Consider the following 10,000-nt stretch of genomic DNA (forward strand, 5'->3'; position numbering starts at 1 on the left):
TGTTGGCGTCAGACTTCTTCTGTTTGTTTGATATTGTCATTACTGCCACAAGTGGTGGAAAAGTGTATTACAACTGAGTACAGCCCACAGCTGAGAAACACATCATTTTTGAAGGTCCAACAATGGTTAAAAAAACACGGTTTTAAGCCCCAGAAATACTTCAGTCATGACTTGAAGTTGTTCCTTACTCCCGGTAATGAGCCGACATGGCTTCTTCGCCCCTCGTCTGTCATCACGGCGCTGGCTCGGCAATTAAAAAGCGCTTTCACAGCCGTGGGGTTTCCCTTTTAGGGCCCGCGTACATGAACAATGTGAGCTGATGGTGGCAGTTATTAAACACCAGTGTTGCTAACTGTGCGTGTCACCTGCTGACTTGAAACGTTAACACCTGACAAGGGGATCAGGATAATAGGATGGCGATGGCGTCCCCTCACTCCATTTCAGCGCTTCATGCACATTTCAAAATAATAAATCATTCACACGTTCTGCTTATTTATGGCCTTCCATATTGGATTTTCTTGGAACATTTCAAGTAGGAGCTGTCTCCGTATTCTGTATAGCTCCTTTATTAAAGGAAGTTCCGGTGTTTTCATCACATGTTTTGTCTGAATTACGAAAGGAGTATGAATGATTGTCATCTTTGGATGATATCATCTTTTATTAACCGCGTTACCACGGTTACAAGGGATTATTGTCAAGAATGGAAATGTTTAGAAGGCAAGATTTTTATTTTGAAACAAAACTAACGTTTCCCTACTTTATTTATATCACGTCATTATATTCAAATATACGTTTTTTTATGTTTTGGAACATTTTATACATGTTGGAGCAACAGTGGTACCTATTTGTTTTATTATTGATACATTCAAAGGGCTTTGTTGAAAACCCAAATAATCCATACCATAATTAAATACAGTTTTGCATGCATAAAACAATGCAGAATGTCATATGCGTGATGAACAAAATTGATAAATGAACATTTAACATCACTATCTTGTTTAGTTGTAATACACTTTTCCACCACTTGTGGCAGTAATGACAATATCAAACAAACAGAAGAAGTCTGGAGATTACGTCGCAGAGAAGTTTCTTAATCGCAAAAAATATGACTAAAGTAATGAAGCTGTGGTTTTTTTTTGCTCTTTGATTTTAGTGAAGGGTTCTTTAGAAAACATTTTCATTACTAATTTAGTTCATTTATTTCGGCACAACATAATTGTATGCACTTTTATAATTCGTCAGTTATTTATGAGTCCCTTCTTATGGAGTATATTTAGTGCTTATTTTTCTAAATATCCTAAAATAAGCCTAAAGTTTACGTGTTCAATAAACAATCATCTCTGTGTGTCAGGTTCAAACACTGATGACATCTATTAAACAAGACCAGAAGCAAGGAATTAAACAGAGACAGAATTCAATTTGGCTCAATGAGGAGAAACGCGTAGACACTGTACCCTTGGACAGTGTCATCCCACGCTCTGACGAAAGATTGTACGCCTCCTCTTTTATTTGGACTTTCCCTGATTACATGGCAACAGCTGTTTCTAAGGCAGGGGGGGGGGGTCGTAAACGGCCATCGCCTTTGATTAAAAACCCTAAAGACGCAAGCCACAGAACAATTTCAGTCTTGATCAATCACAGTGCTATTTACTTATATTTGTATCTGGCCAGCATATTTTCTGCATATTCATGAAGACAGTCGCGCTAAATGGATTGAACCCCTGATTTTTGGGGCCCCGAGCGGCCCCGCCTAAAAATATGTTTTTCTCAGCTGTGGTCCGTGTGGGCCGCAGCGGTACTCAGTTGTAATACACTTGTCCACCACTTGTGGCAGTAATGACAATATCAAACAAACAGAAGAAGTCTGGAGATAAAGTCTTAGAGAAATTTCTTTAAGGGCAAAAATTATGACTAAAGTGATGAAGCTGTGTTTTCATTTGCACTTTAATTGTATTGATTTTATTTTATTGTTTAGTTAAGAAAACATTTTCATTAATAATTATTACAACATGTTTATATGTAAATGTAGTTTTCGTCAGTTATTTGTAAGTCCCTTTCCATGCAGGATATTTGATTAGTATTCATTTTCTAATTAGCCTGAGCTAAGTCGAAGGTTTTTGTGTTGAATAAATTATGTTCTTTGTGATTTAAAAAATTGGTTTAATATAATTTGACAAGGTTGTAAACTGTAAATAGATTAGATAAAATAATTGAATACTAATAAAATCAAGAGTAAGATGACTAATTCAGTGTTAATTTTTGAATAGAAAAGTGGAAAAGTTGGGCCCAGAGATCAAAAAGGTTAAGGACCCTAAAGATGCCCCACAGAACAATTTCAGTCTTGATAAATCACCATAAAAACCTTGATCTTACCCTGGCAGTGTGGTGCGTTCACTGACACTCTGGAAACCCGGGCTCTTAGGCTCTGGTTGACTTTGATTGTTCTAAAACTGGGGCGTATGAAAACCAAGACTTGTTTTTGCCGAACACAGAATCGTACCAAAACTGGGGCGTATGAAAACCAAGGCACCGCTGTATGTTTTTTCTGGGAACTATTTGGGTAAAGAAGGATTAATGAATAGGTTGCAACTAGCAGTAAACAAGAACTAGTAGTAATCAAGAACTGGCAGTAAACAAGAACTAGTAGTGAACAAGAACTAGTACTAAACAAGAACTGGCAGTAAACAAGAACTAGTAGTAAACAAGAACTAGCAGTAAACACAAACCAGTAGTAAACAAGAACTGGCAGTAAACAAGAACTAGTAGTAAACAAGAACTAGTAGTAAACAAAAACTGGCAGTAAACAAGAACTGGTAGTAAACAAGAACTAGCAGTAAGCAAGAACTGGTAGTAAACAAGAACTAGCAGTAAACATGAACTAGTAGTAAACAAGAACTAGCAGTAAACAAGAACTGTCAGTAAACAAGAACTAGTAGTAAACAAGAACTGGTAGTAAACAAGAACTAGCAGTAATCAAGAACTAGTAGTAAACAAGAACTAGCAGTAAACAATAACTAGCCGTAAACAAGAACTACCAGTAAGCAAGAACTAGCCGTAAACAAGAACTAGCAGTAAACACGAACTGGTAGTAAACAAGAACTGGTAGTAAACACGAACTAGTAGTAAACAAGAACTAGCAGTAAAAAAGAACTAGTAGTAAACTAGAACTAGCAGTAAACACAAACCAGTAGTAAACAAGAACTGGCAGTAAACAAGAACTGGCAGTAAACAAGAACTAGTAGTAAACAAGAACTAGTAGTAAACAAGAACTGGTAGTAAACAAGAACTAGCAGTGAACAAGAACTAGTAGTAAACAAGAACTGGCAGTAAACAAGAACTAGTAGTAAACAAGAACTAGCAGTAAACACAAACCAGTAGTAAACAAGAACTAGTAGTGAACAAGAACTAGTAGTAAACAATAACTGGCAGTAAACAAGAACTAGTAGTAAACAAGAAGTAGCAGTAAACACAAACCAGTAGTAAACAAGAACTGGCAGTAAACAAGAACTGGCAGTATACAAGAACTAGTAGTAAACAAGAACTAGTAGTAAACAAGAACTGGCAGTAAACAAGAACTGGTAGTAAACAAGAACCAGCAGTAAGCAAGAACTGGTAGTAAACAAGAACTAGCAGTAAGCAAGAACTGGTAGTAAACAAGAACTAGCAGTAAACAAGAACTAGTAGTAAACAAGAACTAGTAGTAAACAAGAACTAGCAGTAAACAAGAACTGTCAGTAAACAATAACTAGTAGTAAACAAGAACTGGTAGTAAACAAGAACTAGTAGTAAACAAGAACTAGCAGTAATCAATAACTAGTAGTAAACAAGAACTACCAGTAAACAAGAACTAGTAGTAAACAAGAACTAGCAGTAAACAATAACTACCAGTAAACAAGAACTAGCAGTAAACAAGAACTGGTAGTAAACAAGAACTAGTAGTAAACACGAACTAGCAGTAAAAAAGAACTAGTAGTAAAAGAACTGTCAGTAAACAAGAACTGGTAGTAAACAAGAACTAGCAGTAAACAAGAACTGGTAGTAAACAAGAACTAGCAGCAAACAAGAACTAGTAGTAAACAAAAACTGGTAGTAAACAAGAACTAGCAATAATCAAGAACTACCAGTAAACAAGAACTAGTAGTAAACAATAACTAGCAGTAAACAAGAACTAGTAGTAAACAGGAACTACCAGTAAACAGGAACTAGTAGTAAACAAGAACTAGTAGTGAACAAGATCTAGTAGTAAACAAGAACTAGTATGGTAGTAAACAAGAACTAGTAGTAAACAAGAACTGGTAGTAAACAAGAACTAGCAGTAAACACAAACCAGTAGTAAACAAGAACTAGCAGTAAACAAGAAGTAGTAGCAAACAAGAACTAGCAGTAAACAAGAACTGGTAGTAAACAATAACCAGCAGTAAACAAGAACTGGTAGTAAACAAGAACTAGTAGTAAACAAGAACTTGCAGTAAACAGGGACTAGTAGTAAACAAGAACTAGTAGTAAAAAAGAACTAGCAGGAAACACGAACTAGTAGTAAACAAGAACTAGTAGTGAACAAGAACTAGTAGTAAACAAGAACTAGCAGTAAACAAGAACTGGTAGTAAACAAGAACTGGTAGTAAACAAGAACTTGCAGTAAACAGGGACTAGTAGTAAACAAGAACTAGTAGTAAAAAAGAACTAGCAGGAAACACGAACTAGTAGTAAACAAGAACTGGTAGTGAACAAGAACTAGTAGTAAACAAGAACTAGCAGTAAACAAGAACTGGTAGTAAACAAGAACTGGTAGTAAACAAGAACTAGCAGTAAACAAGAACTGGTAGTAAACAAGAACTAGCAGTAAACAGGAACCAGTAGTAAACAAGAACTGGTAGTAAACAAGAACTAGCAGTAAACAAGAACTGGTAGTAAACAAGAACTAGCAGTAAACAGGAACCAGTAGTAAACAAGAACTGGTAGTAAACAAGAACTAGTAGCAAACAAGAACTAGCAGTAAACAAGAACTAGCAGTAAACAAGAACTAGTAGTAAACAAGAACTAGTAGTAAACAGGAACTAGCAGTAAACAGGAACTAGTAGTAAACAGGAACTAGTAGTAAACAAGAACTAGCAGTAAACAAAGTGTCTCCGCATACAGGAAGCGCCTGTCCTGCTCAGAGTCGCTCTACATGGACGGGGACGCCAGTCCTCCACTCGGCGCTCGGCGGCGCTTCTCGGCTTTGATGGACACGCATCGCTTCGCCTCGCCCATGGAGGGTGAGTCCGACTTCCTGACCAGGCAAGCCCCCTTCAAGGTCCGGGGAACCTCCCTGGACGGGGCCGGCGCTCCGTCCGCCAACCTCGGGGAGCCGAGGAACAGTCTGAGAGAGGTCAACGGAGCAGGTGGGCAATGTTCACTGAGGGCAAGTCACCACTTCCTTTGTCTACTTGTAACCACGGCACAGGTGTCCAACTCATGGACCAGGTCCAGATCTGGCCCGCCACTTCATTTTATGTGGCCTACCACGTCATTTATGTGGTCCGCCTCATCATTCAATGTGGTGTGTCACATCTTTTAATGTCATTCAGTGTGGTCACTCACTAGTTTAAATCTGGTCTGTTGCATCGCTTTAAGTGGACTTTCATGTGGCCTGACACATCATTTAAAGTGGCCCGCCACTTCTAGTCATCATTTACGGTGCCTCGTCATGTCATTAAATCTGGCCTGCCAGATCATTTAATCTGGTCCGCCACATCATTTAATGTGGTCACTCCCACAATTTAAATGTGGTCTGTCATATAATTTAATGTGGCCTGTCATGTCATCTAAAGTGGCCTTCCACATTATTTAACGTGCTCCACTACATCATTAAATGCGGTCCGCCCCCACATTTCAATTGGCCTTCCACGTCATTCAATGTGGTCCATCACAGCATTTAAAGTGGCCTGTCATGTCATTAATGTGGCCCTCCGCATCATTTGATGTGCTCAGCCACATCATTCAACTAGGGCCGTCACATCGTTTAATGTGTGTCATCTGCCACGTCATTTACGGTGCCTCATCATGTCATTAAATGTGGCCTGCCAGATCATTAAAACCGGTCGGCCACATCATTTAATTTGGTCTGTAATATAATTTAATGTGGCCTGTCATGTCTCTAAATGTGGCCTTCCACATTATTTAATGTGCTCCACTACATCATTACGCGTGGACTGCCGCATCATGTTATATGGTCTGCCACATCAATTACTGTGGTCACCCATGTAATTTAAATGTGGCCTGTCATGTCTCTAAATTTGGCCATTATTTAATGTGCTCCACTACATCATTACACGTGGACTGCCACACCATGTTATATGGTCTGCCACATCAATTAATGTGGTCTGCCACATCATGTTATATGGTCTGCCACATCAATTCACGTGGACTGCCACATCATGTTATATGGTCTGCCACATCAATTAACGTGGTCTGCCACATCAATTAATGTGGACTGCCACATCATGTTATATGGTCTGCCACATCAATTAACGTGGACTGCCACATCAATTAATGTGGTCTGCCACATCAATTAATGTGGTCTGCCACATCAATTAACGTGGTCTGCCACATCAATTAACGTGGTCTGCCACATCAATTAATGTGGTCTGCCACGTCAATTAATGTGGTCACCCATATAATTTAAAAGTGGCCTGTCATGTCTCTAAACGTTTCCTTCCACATTATTTAATGTGCTCCACTACATCGTTACACGTGGACTGCCACATCATGTTATATGGTCTGCCACATCAATTACCGTGGTCACCCATGTAATTTAAATGTGGCCTGTCATGTCTCTAAATTTGGCCATTATTTAATGTGCTCCACTACATCATTACATGTGGACTGCCACATCATGTTATATGGTCTGCCACATCAATTCACGTGGTCTGCCACATCATGTTATATGGTCTCCCACATCAATTAATGTGGTCTGCCACGACTAACGTGGACTGCCACATCATGTTATATGGTCTGCCACATCAATTAACGTGGTCTGCAACATCATGTTATATGGTCTGCCACATCAATTAATGTGGTCTGCCACATAAATTAATGTGGTCTGCCACATCAATTAACGTGGTCACCCACATCAATTAATGTGGTCACCCATGTAATTTAAAAGTAGGCCTGTCATGTCTCTTAACGTTTCCTTCCACATTATTTAATGTGCTCCACTACATCATTACACGTGGTCTGCCACATCATGTTATATGGTCTGCCACATCAATTAACGTGGTCTGCCACATCAATTACTGTGGTCACCCATGTAATTTAAAATTGGCCTGTCATGTCTCTAAACGTTTCCTTCCACATTATTTAATGTGCTCCACTACATCATTACACGTGGACTGCCACATCATGTCATATGGTCTGCCACATCAATTAATGTGGTCTGCCACATCAATTACTGTGGTCACCCATGTAATTTAAAAGTGACCTGTCATGTCTCTAAACGTTTCCTTCCACATTATTTAATGTGCTCCACTACATCATTACACGTGGACTGCCACATCATGTCATATGGTCTGCCACATCAATTAATGTGGTCACCCATGTAATTTAAAAGTGGCCTGTCATGTCTCTAAACGTTTCCTTCCACATTATTTAATGTGCTCCACTACATCATTACACGTGCACTACCACATCATGTTATATGGTCTGCCACATCATTTAAAGTGGTCTGCCACGTCAATTAATATGGTCACCCATGTAATTTAAAGGAGGTCTGTCATGACAATAAATGTGGCCTTCCACATCATTTAATGTGGTCCGCCACATCATTTCAATTGGTCCAGCACATCACGTCACTCTATGTGGTCTGCCACATCAATGACTGTGGCCTCTGAGGGCAGCCACACTCGCGACGTGGCCCTCAGTAAAGAGTTAGAGCGGCCAGGTCCCCAGTAATGCTGACGTGACTCCCTACAGACAAGTCCCCCAGGCAGGGAGACACACCAGGAGTGACCATCAGCACGTCGGCACCAGCTCCGGCGCCAGTGACCCGTGACGTGGTGACGGCGCTCTGCGACCCCCTGGGGCCCCGGGCCACCAACGACCTGGTCCTGCGGAGGGCCCGTCACTCGCATTTGTCCGGCGACGGAGAGAAACGGACCTCCAGAGCTGGCAACAAGGTCATCAAATCCGCCTCGGCCACCGCCCTGTCCGTCATCATACCGTCTGGTGAGGACAAGTCCCACGTCCACACGTCCACGGTTTTGCCAGGACTAAAGTCTCTTCCCTCCCTGCTTGGTGTAGTGGACCAGCATGGTGGTTTCTCCCCGCTGGCCAGTCCCATGTCGCCTCACTCCTTCTCCTCCAATCCGTCCTCCCGCGACTCTTCTCCCAGTCGGGACTTCTTCCCCACGGTGAGCGTGCTGCGCTCCCCCATCACCATCCACCGCTCGGGGAAGAAGTACGGCTTCACCCTGCGGGCCATCAGGGTCTACATTGGGGACAGCGACATCTACAGCGTGCACCACATAGTCTGGGTGAGCAGCTTCATCTTCATCTTCATCATTATCACAACACCCACAATACTGGGAGGAGAAGATGCTAATCAATTGTTTAGCAGTCGCGATGTGATTGATCAAGACTGAAACTGTTCTGTGTTTATACTGTATCTATAAGGCTTGAACTGTACGCGCAATCTGGCCAAGTTACGCACTTTCTTTTAAATGTAATGCACTTTGTGTTACATTTTATAAGTATGATAAGTAGGGGTGGCCAAAAACAAAAAATCGATTTTCAGATTAATCGTGATTCTTATTTGTAACAATTTTTAATCGATTCAAAAGAATCAAAAATCTAAACTTTTTTTTTTTTTTTTTTTTTAAATGTAATGCACTTTGTGTTACATTTTATAAGCATGATTAGTAGTGGCCCAAAAAAAAAAGATAATCGATTTTCAGATTAATCGTGATTCTTATTTGTAACGATTTTTAATCGATCTAAAAGAATCAAAAATAAAAATTTTTTATTGTTTTTATTTTTTTTTTTTAATTTTATATTTTTAATGTAATGCACTTTGTGTTACATTTTATACGTATGATAAGTAGGGGTGGCCAAAAACAAAAAATCGATTTTCGGATTAATCGTGATTCTTATTTGTAACGATTTTTAATCGATTTAAAAGAATCAAAAATCAATTTTTAAATTTTTTTAATAACATTTTTATATTTTTAATGTAATGCACTTTGTGTTACATTTTATACGTATGATAAGTAGGGGTGGCCAAAAACAAAACAAAAAAAATCGATTTTCAGATTAATCGTGATTCTTATTTGTAATGATTTTTAATCGATTTGAAAAAATCCAAAAACAATTTTTTTTATTTTTTTTATTTTTTTTTAAACATTTTTATAATTTTAATGTAATGCCCTTTGTGTTACATTTTATACGTATGATAAGTAAGGGTGGCCAAAAACAAAAAAAATAGATTTTCAGATTAATCGTGATTCTTATTTGTAAGTATTTTTAATCGATTTGAAAGAATCAAAAATATATATATTTTTATTTTTATTTTTTAACATTTTTATATTTTTAATGTAATGCACTTTGTTACATTTTATAAGTATGATAAGTAAGGGTGACCAAAAACAAAAAAATCGATTTTCAGATGAATCATGATTCTTATTTGTAACATTTTTAATTGATTTAAAAGAATCAAAAATCAATTTTTTTTATTTTGTTTTAATTTTTTTTAACATTTTTATATTTTTAATGTAATGCACTTTGTGTTACATTTTATCAGCATGATGAGTAGGGGTGGTCCAAATTAATCGCGGTTCTTATTTGTAAGGATTCTTTATTTATTCAAAAGAATCAAAAATCTATTTTTTTATTTTTTTTAAAAATTGTATTGATTTTTTTTTTTTTTTTTGTAATGCACTTTGTGTTACATTTTATACGTATGATAAGTAGGGGTGGCCAAAAACAAAAATTCGATTTTCAGATTAATCGCGGTTCTTATTTGTAA

General features: G+C 38.3%; 1 protein-coding gene across 3 annotated transcripts in view; it reads left to right on the forward strand.

Moving 5' to 3' along the window:
• LOC133617179 (microtubule-associated serine/threonine-protein kinase 1-like) overlaps window positions 1–10,000 on the forward strand; it is a 154,562-nt gene that overhangs the window by 137,656 nt on the left and 6,906 nt on the right. For all 3 annotated transcript variants that reach the window (XM_061976984.2, XM_061976985.2, XM_061976986.1), the window contains 3 exons: window positions 5,140–5,384; window positions 7,954–8,205; window positions 8,281–8,513. In XM_061976984.2, coding sequence (XP_061832968.1) covers window positions 5,140–5,384; window positions 7,954–8,205; window positions 8,281–8,513 — 730 coding nt within the window. The remainder of the gene's footprint in view (window positions 1–5,139; window positions 5,385–7,953; window positions 8,206–8,280; window positions 8,514–10,000) is intronic.

This window comes from Nerophis lumbriciformis, linkage group LG16, assembly GCF_033978685.3.
Source record: "Nerophis lumbriciformis linkage group LG16, RoL_Nlum_v2.1, whole genome shotgun sequence".
Taxonomy (NCBI): domain Eukaryota; kingdom Metazoa; phylum Chordata; class Actinopteri; order Syngnathiformes; family Syngnathidae; genus Nerophis; species Nerophis lumbriciformis.